The following is a 13,665-nucleotide window of genomic DNA, read 5'->3' as shown; positions in this document are numbered from 1 at the left end:
TCTTTCCATCACTAGACAAGCTAGTGTTAGAGCAGATCCAAATGTCTAAAACAGTCTTTCTCTGCCCTTTTATCCTGGAAGATCCCTTATAATAATTTTTAGGTCTCAGGGAAACCTAGCATGAAAATAATTAACGTATTTATCGACGTATAACAAGCACCCCAAGTTTAGGAGGGAAGTTTAAGGGAAAAAACGTACATTTAAATGGACATCAATGCAGCCTTATCAGTGTCCATCTGCAGCCTTGTCAGTGTCCACCTGCAGCCTTCTCAGTGTCATTGCAGGCTTGTGTTGCAGCCTTGTCAGTGTCATTGCAGCCTTACATTGAAGCCTTGTCAGTGTCATTGCAGCCTTACATTGCAGCCTTGTCAGTGTCATTGCAGCCTTGCTTTGCAGCCTTGTCAGTGTCATTGCAGGCTTGCGTTGCAGCCTTGTCAGTGTCATTGCAGGCTTGCGTTGCAGCCTTGTCAGTGTCATTGCAGGCTTGCATTGCAGCCTTGTCAGTGTAATTTGCAGACTTACATTGCAGCCTTGTCAGTGTCATTGCAGGCTTGCATTGCAGCCTTGTCATTGTCATTGCAGGCTTGCTTTGCAGCCTTGTCAGTGTCATTGCAGGCTTGCATTGCAGCCTTGTCAGTGTCATTGCAGCCTTACATTGCAGCCTTGTCAGTGTCATTGCAGCCTTGTCAGTGTAATTTGCAAACTTGAATTGCAGACTTGCATTGCAGCCTTGTCAGTGTAATTTGCAGACTTGAATTGCAGACTTGAATTGCAGACTTGCATTGCAGCCTGGCCGTTTAAAAATGGCACTGCTGAGATACAGAGCGGATGTCCGGTGTATCACGGCGGCGCTTGGTAGCTCTCGGCCGCTCTCTGTGACTTTCGGCCACTCTCGGCAGCTTTCGGCAGCTCTCGGCCACTCTCGCCAGCTTTCGGCTGCGCTCGGCCGCGTTCGATGCATACGAAAACTGCAGAGGCTCACTATCGGCAAGGGATTGGCATATAACCACAATTTTCCCCTGATTTTAAGGGAAAAAAAGTGTGTGTTATACGCCGATTAATATGGTATATCTTCATGGTATGGTACATTAGCTTGAGGAATAAGCGGATTTAATAGTCAATGCTCTTTAAGGCTGGGTTCACATATATGCAAATTAGATGTGGGTTTCCCTGTATCTAATTCCCATGACAGGTGAGTGTGACCGGCTCTCAATTAAGCCGATTCACACAGGTCCGGGGCGGCCACGGAGTGGGTTGCCAAAGGGTCTTGTGCATGTTTGCATACAGTTCAGGTGCAAATTCATGCAAAAATGGACCTGAATCACACCTGAACTGGTGAACAGACCCCAGGCACGAACATGCGGGCATAGATATGTGAATCTAGCCTAAAGTGTTCCTTAAGCCTAAACATTTCTCTTTTTTTTTTTACTTTAATGTATTCTCTGCATTAAGGTAAAAATGTTTAGGTAGCAGTATGCCTCCTCACCCTCCCCTTATATATACCTGAGCCCTGACTTGATTCAGCATTATGCCCATTTGTAGTGGCTCTCTTCTCCTGATGAAGGAGCTGGGAGCAAGGGGAGATCATTACCAAGCTTGCTCTTGGCTACTGCCTATGACTAAGAATGCTAGCAATTATCCAAGTTCAAAATGAATATGTTTAAAAAACAGTGGGCAACGTGGTTCAGGCATACATCGCAACTTTCTGAGAAGGGAATGAGGGACACCTGTTACTATTGGTAAAAGTATGTAGGCACCCCCTTAAGGAGGATTATGCAAAAAAAATGATTACTTAAATCCACACGTGTTTTATTTTACCACTACTATTGCTTTATATTGGCTTTTGAAATTTACAAATACAGCAATTTGAAAGTTGGATGAAAGATTTAGCACTGGGAACAGTTTTTGAAAGAGAATACAGTCCCTGACAAAAGTCTTGTCGCTTCTCTATTTTGTAGAAACTCCTGCTATTAACCTGACTTTTAATTAATCAATTGGTGTTAGAAATAGCTCATATGAAAAGCTAAAGCCCTCCCAAATGATGTTTAATGCACTGAAATAAATTAGTTTCACTGAAAAAAGATTTATCATTTAATCAAGACAGACAGGTCAAATTTTGGCAAGACAAAAGTTTTGTCGCCTATACAGAAATTGAACAACTTTACTGAAAATCCAAAAATATGTCAGCAAATTAAGTAGTGGTGCTGTGAGATCCAAATTTAATATCTTATATGACTTCCATGAGCTTGAAGGACAGCATCCATGCGGTTTGGCAAGGATTCATACAATTTATTGATGAAGTCATCAGGAATAGCAAAGAAAACAGTCTTGCATGCCTCCCAGAGTTCATCAATATTCTTTGGTTTCATTTTCCATGCTTCATCTTTCATCTTTTCATCATGTCTGGTGACTGGGCTTGCCAATCCTGGAGCATCTTGATCTTCTTTGCCTTAAGGAACTTTGATGTGGAGATGGAAGTTTGCGATGGAGCACCATCCTGCTGCAAAATTTGGCCTTTTTTATGGTTGGGAATATAAGGGGTAGCTAAGATTTCTTGGTATTTTAGACTATTGATGTTGCCTTCCACCCTGCAGATCCCTTGCACACCCCCATACTGGATGTAACCCCAGACCATGATTTTGCCTCCACCAAACTTCACTGTTTTCTGGGTAAATCTCGGCTCCATGCAGGTTCCAGTAGGTGTCCTGCAATATTTGCCATGACTGTGGTGTAATTCAACAGAAGATTCATCTGAAAAATCCACCTTCTGACACTTTTCCAGAGTCCATCCTTTTAGCAGGCTGTGGCCCTTGGCAAATGCCACATGTTTTTTCAATTGTCTTTTGTTTAGTGCTGGCTTATGGGCACTGATTCGACCATGGAGGCCATTTCGAGACAGAATCCGACAAACTGTTCTGGTTGACACAGGGACTTCAGGTGACCAGGTCTCGGGGAGCTCTGCTGCAGTGGAAAATGGGCTGGCCTTGGATTTTCGAGCCAACAAATAGTCCTCTCGAGCAGTTGTCTTGCAGGGTCGGCCTGACCTGGCCTTGTCCAAAACGTCTCCAGTCTCTTCAAATCTTTTTTTTATCCTCTGAACTTGACGCTGAGACACATTGAAGGTGTCTGCCACATCAGCAGTGGATCTGGTCTTCAGCCTCTTGATAATCAACACTTAAGTCTCCGGGTGACTCTTAGCCCTTGTACACACGGTCGGAGATTCCAACAACCAAATCTGTTGGAGTAATTCCGACGGATTAATTCCGGAAGAGGTCCGGAAGTGATGTTGCATACACACGGTCGGACTAAGTTGTTGGAAAATCCGATTGTACGTAACGTGATGACGTTATTTTGTTACGACGGGACTACGTTCAGGCTAGTAGCCAATAGCTTTGGTCTAGGAATTTGATCTGAGCATGCGTGGCACTTTGTCCGTCAGAGTAGGCTACACATGATTGGAGTATGTCCAATAGGAGCATTTTGTCAGAAAATTTTACCGGCAAGTTGGAAAACTTGGTCCGTCGGATATTCCGACGGAAACAGTCCGATGCAGACCACACGCAGTCGGAATAGCCGACAAAACGGTCCGATAGGAAACATTCCGTCTGAATCTCCGACCGTGTGTACAAGGGCTTAGGCATGTTTGCAGAGGTCTAGTTGCAGTTGAGAAGGTCTAGTGTACTGGTGTTCTTTTTATACACAACTGAGACCTAATTGATCCATTATTAGTCACAGGTGAAGCTCATATAACAAGGCGACAACACCTATGTCTTTGCAAAAATTGACTCAATGGGCTTTACCAAGCTGTGAATATTAGAATAGTTTTTGTCAGTTTTGTTTTGCACTGAAACATTATTACAAAAGTTGTTGGGATTAAAATGACCCATTTCTTGTAACAAAATCTTGATTAGAAATATATTTTAGCGGTATATCAGGTCAATTTGTACACAAGCGACAAGACTTTTGTCAGGGACTGTAGTGCATTTTATATACAACTACCGTGTTTCCCCAAAAATAAGCCTGGGTCTTATATTAATTTTGGCAAAAAAAGACACAGTAGGGCTTATTTTCTGGGTAGGCCTTATCATGCCATGTCCCTTTTTCTCACCCAATCTCCCTTCCTGCCTGTCAGGAATCCCATGTGTAAAAGTGCTTGTATAATATTAGTCTACCACTCCATTACATTATCACAGAATGCAAACTGTGTATGTTTACGCAATTCAACCGAACTGTGCCACATACCTTCTTATAGTGCCGCTGGGCACTTTGTGACCTGCCGGAGCTCTGCAGAGGGAGGGGGTGCTGACAGCCAGTGTTAATTTTGGCAGAACATTTCAATTTAGTTTTAGTCTTAGGACTAAAATAACATTTTAGTTTTAGTCCCATCTTAGTCTTCTGCAATTGTTTTACTTTTAGTCATATTTAGTCTACTAAATCTCCAGGACATTTTAGTCGACTAAAATGATTTTAGTTGATTAAAACTCATTTTAGTCATCTAAAAGCTCATGGGTGTAGTTAAATTGTAATGCATTATTTAAGCATTTCTCTACAATTTCCAAACTCATTATATACTGCTGGAGTAAAAAACTGAATATGTTATTATTTATGATATTGAGGTATGAACATGCACTATAGACCAGTGTTAATTGTGATATCAAATATCAATTTAGTTTCAGTCTTAGTCTTCACTAAAATGGCATTTTAGTTTTAGTCCCATTTTAGTCTTTTGACTAACATGCCATTTTAGTTTTAGTCGTATTTTAGTCATCTCAATTGTTTTAGTTATAGAATGGTATTAAGTTACAGGCATACCCCACTTTTAAGTACACTATTGGCTAATAATTGGCTAATACAAGCAACTAACTGTGATGCACAAGTTTGTTTTTGACTGAATTCCAGATCAAGATCAAGTAACTGGAACACATGATTTACAGCCCGGTGATTGGGTCCTAGAAAAAGAGCATGTGAAAGTACCTTTGGGACAAAGTTTGAAGGACCCTACCAAGTGTTCCTGACAACTGCTACAGCTGTAAAGTGACGTGAATACATGCCAGCCATTGCAAGAAACTACATGCATACCCCACTTTTAAGTACACAATGGGGTTAATTTACTAAAGCTGGAAAGTGCAAAATCAGTCTCGCTTCAGCATAGAAACCCATGAGCTTCTAACCCTAGCTTGTTCAATTAAAGCGGAGGTCCACCCTAAAGTGGACCTTCCGCTCATCGGAACCCTCCCCCCCCCTCCGGCGCCACAATTGACACCTTTCGGGGGGGAGGGGGTGCAGATACCTGTACAGTACAGGTATCTGCACCCACTTCCGGGATAGTTCTCTGCGGAAAAGGGCGTAGATTACGCCCCTTTCCGCAAGTGCCCGCTCCTTTCCGCAAGTGCCCCGCTGCCTGGTGGGAAACACACAGATCCCAGAGGCAGCGGGGACCGTCCTTATTGCGCAGCGCAACTCGCGCATGCGCAGTAGGGAACCGGAAAATGAAGACGAAAGGCTCCATTTCCTGATTCCCATACCCAAGATGGCGGCGGCAGGACCCGAGAGACGATCTAGAGATCGGCTTCGGGTGCCGACATCGCGGGCGCGCTGGACAGGTAAGTGTCACTATTTTAAAAGTCAGCAGCTGTAGTATTTGTAGCTGCTGGCTTTTAAAAAAAAAAAAAAAACGGCGGACTCCCGCTTTAAGCTTTGGTAATAAAACCTGCAAGCTCATTGGTTTCTATGCAGAAGTGAGCCTGGTTTTGCACTTTCCAGCTTTAGTAAATAAACCCCATTGTGTACATAAAAGTGGGGTACGCCTGTAGTCGACTAAAACAGTTTAGTCGTTTTTAGTCGACAAAGTTAACACTGCTGACATCTTAAAGAAGAGGAGAGCAGGCGGTGGGCGCTTCCATGGCCCACCAGACCTCTCCTTCCCACACTGAGCACTGCAGAGGGGGGACCCAAATCCACCGAACGGCGCTATACCGATGGTACTTGGCACAATTAGATCACACATACACACACAGTTTACACTATACACTACTGCAACAGAGTGGATTCCAGCACTCTACTAGAACTTTAAACTAGAGCTTATGTTGCAGCCCTTGCTAAAAATCACAGTAGGACTTATTTTTGGGGTAGGTCTTATTTTCGACGAAACACGCTATATAGATCAGACCAAACTGATGGAACAAATAAGGAGGAAAGAGGGGCAGAGGTACTTTGTTCCAAATCAGGGGACAGTCTCTCAAAATCACAGACAGTTGGGAGCTATGGGTTCAGGGGAGTACTGGAGACCATTGGCCTGGGTGGCACATTAAACCAACCAGCCCTTTCACTGCAACTTCCACAGAGACAACTTTGTGGTCTATGAGAATAAGTATACCATACAAAGTGAGCCGTGGCTTCTCATTGATTGCTAGATTGTTCCAAAATTACACAGCTTTTTGCATTTTTAAAAATGAACTTTCTTTGCATATGTTGGCTTTCAGTTACGTGACATGCCAAAACCACAAATGAAATTGGATCTGGAACACTTCCCTCTGCTAAATGCTGTGATTGCAGGTCTATACAGGGAGCAGGTAGATAGACCACCTTGAACATTATGTATCTTCACTTGAGGCCATCAGGCCAGTATACCTTTAGTTCTACCCAACAGCCCAGTCCTCCTGGATTGTTTGCAAATGTCTCCACATTATAATTTTTTCTAGAATGTAACATTTCCCCTTGTATATACTGTATCCCTTTTTGAAATTCATCATGCAGAACTCTTGTTAATATTATGGCATGAGATACAAGGAAAATAATTTTTATAATATAATTGAATTATTCATTTTAGGTTAATTAGGGACAAATCAACTGCCCCTTAAGAAGCAGAACACTAAATTGTGAGAACAATGTTAAGCCAAATTTTTTGTCATAGTTGTCTTTTACGTATATGAATATTACACTAATTTATCTTCTACAAGGTTCATGGAACTGTCATTTTCAAAGATCTTTGGTTAAAAGTGGCTAGTCATCAAAATGTTCTGTGCAGTCTCAGAGCACTTCTAAGCTTTCTACATTTTTTGGCAAGTAGGAGAAAAGTAATAATGTGTACTGAAAGACAGAATTCAATGCCAACTGCAGGCATAAATCAGTATTGGAGAGGGCAGAAAATAATTAGTCGTATGGAAAACTAAGAAACAAAAACAAATTTGAATCTATTGTAATACTTTGTACTCATTTTATATAAACTTTGGAGGAAAAAAAAGAAAAAGGTATTTGGATTGCACTAAAGGTGTCTATATATGCTATATTACCAAAAGTATTGGAATACTTGACTTTACACACACAGGAACATTAATGGCACCCCATTCTTAGCCCTTAGGGTTCAATATTGAATTGGCGCACCCTTTGCAGCTATAACAGCTTCAACTCTTCTGGGAAGGCTGTCCACAAGGTTTGGGAGTGAGTCTATGGGAATGTTTGACCATTCTTCCACGAGCACATTTGTGAGGTCTGGCACTGATGTGGACGAGAAGGCCTGGCTCGCAGTCTCAGCTCTAATTTATCCCAAAGGTGTTCTATCAGATTGAGATAAGGACTCTGTGCAGGCCAGTCTAGTTCCTCCAGCCCAAACTCACTCATCCATGTCTTTATGGACTTTCCTTTTTACACTGGTGCACAGTCATGTTGAAACAGGAATGGTGGGCCAACCTAATATTGAACCCTATGGACTAAGACTGGGGTGCCATTAAAGTTCATGTGCGTGTAAAGGCAGGTGTCCCAATACTTTTGCTAATATAGTGTTCCATCAGATAACACCTTATGATCCACATGTTATGTTTCACAATGTTCTAATTTGTTTAAAGTGGTTTTAGAGGCTGCAGGGTTTTTTTTGTTTTGTTTTTTACCTTCATGCATTCTATGCATGGGGATTATTTTGAAGGCCAATAAAGGTAATTTGTTTGTATCTTCTGTTTTGTTTGTTTTCTGATACCATTCACCAAACTTTTTAGACACACCTCGTATATTTGCATTGGGGTTAAGTGGGAGCGATATATTTACATTGATGTTTAATGGAAATAATATTTCTGCATTTGTGTATAGTGGTCGTGTTCATGCCCATATAGTAGAGCTGCACAATTAATCGTCAAGAATCATTATCGTGATCTTGACTAAAGTGTTTCACAATTCTTTCTATGCAGAGAATTCTCTCTGCTCTTCTGAAGTCAAAAGAAAGGAAGAGAAAAACTGGGCAGTCTGCCAAGAATCAAAACATTCTTTATCAGTTGAAATTAAAGTGGTTGTAAACCCTTACAAACCACTTTGACCTACAGGTAAGCCTAGATTAAGGCTTACCTGTAGGTCCAAGCAATATCTCCTAAACCTATATGGTTTAGGAGATATTTGCCCGAAAACGGGCACCGCTGTCTACGGCACATGCGCCGTAGACAGCGGCGCGCAGGCGCACTGAACGCGGCAGTTCCAAGAATGGAGCTGCCGCATTTGTCGATTCCCGTGCTCATGCGCGGGAGTGACGTCATCGCGGCTTCGCTGAATGACAGCGGCGGAGCTGCGAGACGCCACCAGCAAGATGGATGCGGCGGACTACAGGGGACAGCGGCGACTTCGCTGGATCCTGTGTCAGGTAAGTGACACATAATGGGCTACTATGCGATGCATAGTAGTCCATTATGCTTTACCTTTGCAGGGAAAAAAAGAGGAAGTAAACTCATCAGGGTTTACTTCCTCTTTAAGTATAAACATTGTAACAATTTGTCAATGGAATAGACTTTGTGTGCAAGTGAAAAAAGTTTAACCACTTAAACACTAAACCTTTTTCTGACATTTGTCGGTTTCAAGTTAAAATCATTTTTCTTTTTTTTTTTTTGCTAGAAAACTACTTAGCACCCCCAAACACACACACAAACACACACACAAACACACACACACACACACACACATATATATATATATATATATATATATATATATATATATACACAATATTTTTAGTAGACACCCTTGAGCAGTGATGGCAAACCTTGGCACCCCAGATGTTTTGGAACTACATTTCCCATGATGCTCAACCACACCGTAGAGTGTAGAAGCATCATGGAAAATGTAGTTCCAAAACATCTGGGGTGCCAAGGTTTGCCATCACTGCCCTAGAGAATAAAATGGTGGTTGTTACAATATTTTATGTCACATTGTATTTGCGCAGCAGTCTTTCAAACACCATTTTTTTGGAAAAATTACTTTAATGAATTAAAAAGCAAACAAAAAAAAAAACTAACCAGTAAAGTTAGCCCATTTTTTTTTGTTTTGTATATTGTGAACGATTTTACATCCTGATCTTTTTATTCTAAGCAAAAAAAATTGTGATTCTCTTTTAGGCCAGAATCGTGCAGCTCTACCATATAGTTTATTGAAGTTTCTGAGAGAAGATATTTGCTCAAGTGTCGCCATACTGCTGTTTCTCAGTAATGCTGTAGCAAAAGCAGCCAATGGTAAAAATAAAAATCTGGGGACCTCACATTGAACTTTAAAGCTTCAGGGATCCCCATGTGCAAATCCTCCCTCATGATACAGTTTTCTGTGTTTCTACCAGAGCAGAAGACTGGAAACAGTAGGAATTCTGACATTTTTGTGTCATGCCTCCAGTATCTCATACAATATTCTTGCCTTGTCCCAGGTATGAATGGCCCTGGGTTACACTATAAATCTTTTCTCTTTTCTCAACGTCTAGTTTAGATATTGCACAGCATATAACCTAAAAAAGCAACTGATAAAAGTTATTTTACTGTATACTTGAAAAATATTCTAATGTACTGTAATTTGTCTTGTCTAAGAAAAAAGATGACAGTGTTATCTTTTCTGACACATTACCACAGATACTTCCTTTGAGAATGGTGGGGGGGGGGGGGAGTCCATTTGTAAAGGAAGCATTATATAATTGATTTCTTAGACTTCATTATTGCAGCAGTAGATTTTATTGAGGGATATTTTACATCTAACATCCTGCTCCTTTGTGTGCACTTCTCTCTCACTCAGGGGTACTCAAGTTGATGGAATATGGAGAAGAATACATATTTACTCTTCCTAGTGCCTACGCTCGTTCTATACTCACAGTTCCCTGGGTGGAGCTGGGAGGTAAAGTCAATATAACTTGTGCCAAGACGGGCTACGCTGCCACCGTCACATTCCATACAAAGCCTTTCTACGGAGGAAAAGTTCACAGGTAATGGCCAGTTATACGCGAATTTAATGAACACAAGCGGAAGCTATAACAGCTGATGCTTCTAAGGCATATTAATATTTATTTTAGATTGCAAGCCTTCTGAAACTGTTATGGAATTTAAAATATGGGAATTGTTGAGGGAAAAAAATTCAGGTCACCTGGATTTCAGGTTTCAAATTCTTGCATGAATAGTGTTTTTTCAGTGGGGATCCACCAGGATTGCCAACAATAAATGTTTATGGAAAAGTAACTAGGAAATTATATATGGTTTAAACTCTTTACCTCCGGTATCCATTATGACACTGGACTGCTCACACTGACAGTATTGTCTAATTAAGTAACTATTATTATAGTCATAATTTCTATTAATATTTATTAGTATTTTAGTGATGATATTACATCTCATTATACACTGCTCAAAAAAAATTCAAGGAACACTTTTTAATTAGATTACAGCATTGAGACAATTAAACTCCTAGGATATTGATCTGATCAGTTAAGTAGCAGAGGGGGTTGTTAATCAGTTTCAGCTGCTTTGGTGGTAATGAAATTAACAGGTGCACTAGATGGGCAACAATGAGACAACCTCAAAAACAGGAATGGTTTTACAGGTGGAGGACACTGACTTTTTTTTTCCCCTACTCATCTTTTCTGACTTTTTCACTAGTTTTGCATGGCTAGGGTCAGTGTCACTACTGGAAGCATGAGGCAATACCTGGACCCTATAGAGGTTGCACAGGCAGTCCAACTCTTCCAGGATGGCACATCAGTAGGTGCAGTAGATGCCATTGCCAAAAGGTTTGCTGTGTCTCCAAGCAGAGCTGTCTCAAGAGCATAGAGAAGATTCCAGGAGCCAGGCAGTTACTCTAGGAGAGCTTGACAGGGTCGTAAAGGGTTCTTAACCCATTATCAGGACTGGTATCTGCTCCTTTGTGCAATGAGGCACTGGATGAACAATGCCAGAGCCCTACAAAATTCCCTCCAGCAGGCCATTGATGTGAATGTCTCTAACCGAACAATCAGAAACAGACTTCATGCGGGTGACCTGAGGGCTCAAAGTCCTCAGTAAGCCCTGTGATGACTGCCCAGCACTGTGGAGCTCAATTGACATTTCCCATTGAACATCAAAATTGGCAGGTCCAGCCCTGGCACCCTGTGCTTTCCGCAGATGAGAGCAGGTTCACCCCGAACACACGTGACAGATGTGAAAGGGTATGGAAAAGAACATATTGGAAAAGAACATATTGCTGCCTATAACATGACTTGTTTGGTGGTTGGTTCAGTGATGGTTTGGTGAGGCATATCCATGGAGGGACGCACAGAACTTCTAAAGGCTAGACAATGGCATCCTGGTTACCATTAGGTTTCAGGATGATATCCTTGGACCGATTGTCAGACCCTATGCTGGTGCAGTGCATTCCTCCTGGTGCATGACAATGCCCAGCCTCATGTGGTGATACTATGCAGCCAGTTCCTGGAGGATTAAGGAATTTATGTCATTGAATGGTCCCCATGCTAGTCTGACCTAAATCCAATAGAACACCTCTGGGACATTATGTTTCTGTCCATTCGACTTTACCAGGTTGCACCTCAATCTTTTCAGGAGCTCAGTGATGCTCTGGTCCAGATCTGGGAGGAAATACTCCAGGACACCATCCTTCATCTCATTAGGAGCATGTCCCAACATTGTCAGGCATGCATACAAGCATGTGGGGCCATATAAACTACTGAGTACCGTTTTGAGTTGCTGCAATGAAATGTTAGCAAAATGGACTAACCTGCTGCATGCATCATTGTTTCACTTTGATTTTTGGGGTGTCTTTGAACTCAGCCCTGTACAGGTTGGTTGATAATTTACATTTCCATCAAACAATGTGGCATCCTTTCATTATCAAGCCCATATCAGTATAGATACCAAGAATTATGAATTTCCCCATTGAGATCTGATGTGTTTTCAAAGTTTTCCTTAAATTTTTTTGAGCAGTGTATGAGACCAGGTTCACACTTATGTGGTTTTCCTGCATCCAATTCCCATAACTGGAGAGTTTGACCGGCTCTCAATGGAGCCGGTTCACACATCTCTGGGGCGGCCGTGGAGCGCACTGCAGAAGGGTCCTGTTGCGTCTTTGGCTCCATTTCAGGTCCGATTTCAGGCAAATATTTTCACCTAATTTGTACCTCAAATGGTGAATGGGGATGCACTGGACCCCCTGTTGTGAGCCCCGCTGCACATAATGTGAACCCAGCCTTAATGTTGCAGCATCAGTGTTGACAAAGCACTGCAGTGTGTGTTCAGCATGATCTGAGCTTCTTTAAAACAATATACATACTTCCTATATGAAATACACTCCACTGTTTACATTTAGGACTCAATTAGACCTCTGTGTTCTGGTTCGTGGATGCACGCACCTTAACACACAGTGGAGTTGATTTACTAAAACTAGAGACCAATCCGCTTCCACTTTTTTTTTTCTCAAAGCTTAATTGTACAAGCTGAAGTTAGAAGCTGTTTGGCTACCATGCAGAACTGCACCAAATTTTGCACTCTCCAGTTTTAGTAAATCAACGCCATTATGTTGTACGTTAATGTGCATTGCATTACGATGAACCTGAACTCAAAAAGGGAAAAATGCAGTGTTATTGGGAACATCTAAAATGTTTAATGTGTCGAAGCAGTATTGTGTAAAATGCACCTCATTTGTCTTGAATTCCTACTGAAAAATAGCAGTGCACTTCCTGCTATGTGAGGGTGTCTAGGCACTTCTCTGCCTACATCCTCATAGATGTATATCTGCAGAGTGAAATGGTATGCTGGTGTGCATGGTAAGCTAGTAATGGGGAAGGATCAGCTTCGGGAGACCACAGGCAAATTCGTGACTAGTCTTTTGCTCTCTGCATGCCTTATTTGGCTACGTCTTCCTAAATTCAGTTCCTGTTTGAGATAACCCATTAACCCATTGAAATGAATGGGCTGTTAACTCGCCACAACAGGAAAAAAATCTGGTTTCCGGCATTTTTGCTGATACAGCATGCCACAGTCGGTGGTATTGCATTACCATGCATTGGAGGTGCACTGCCTTAGTGGGTTGGGGTGCCATTGCAATTAAATGGTGTGTTGCAGTAATGCCTGTGTTACCACAACAAATAGGTGTAACTTATTGTAAAACTCCACCCAAATACTTTGCATTTTCATGCAACATCCCTGCATAATCCTTACTGCTTCCCAAGACTCCAGCCCCAGCCATGCTCTGATTGGCCAAGCATTGCAAAGACGCATGTTCCATTCTCCAGGGGATGAGTGACTTGAACATTCACAAGCACGTTTTAGCATTTACAAGTTACTCAGTCACTGTTAATGTATAATAGCATAGTGATAGGCTAGAAAATAAAACTCCTGGTATGCTTTGCCATATACATTATTTTTATATTTAAGTAGCATGTGTTTTAGG

At 41.7% G+C, this 13,665-nt stretch overlaps 1 protein-coding gene across 1 annotated transcript in view; it reads left to right on the top strand.

Moving 5' to 3' along the window:
• Positions 1 to 13,665, top strand: part of OSBPL10 (oxysterol binding protein like 10) — a 634,297-nt gene that overhangs the window by 563,445 nt on the left and 57,187 nt on the right. The window contains exon 9 of the mRNA XM_077491461.1: positions 10,030 to 10,216. Within this exon, the coding sequence (XP_077347587.1) occupies positions 10,030 to 10,216 (187 nt within the window). The remainder of the gene's footprint in view (positions 1 to 10,029; positions 10,217 to 13,665) is intronic.

This window comes from Lithobates pipiens, unplaced genomic scaffold (assembly GCF_037356315.1).
Source record: "Lithobates pipiens isolate NorthernLeopardFrog02 unplaced genomic scaffold, aLitPip1_a1.2 Scaffold_19, whole genome shotgun sequence".
Lineage (NCBI taxonomy): Eukaryota > Metazoa > Chordata > Amphibia > Anura > Ranidae > Lithobates > Lithobates pipiens.
This window is presented reverse-complemented; position numbering and strand designations above follow the sequence as displayed.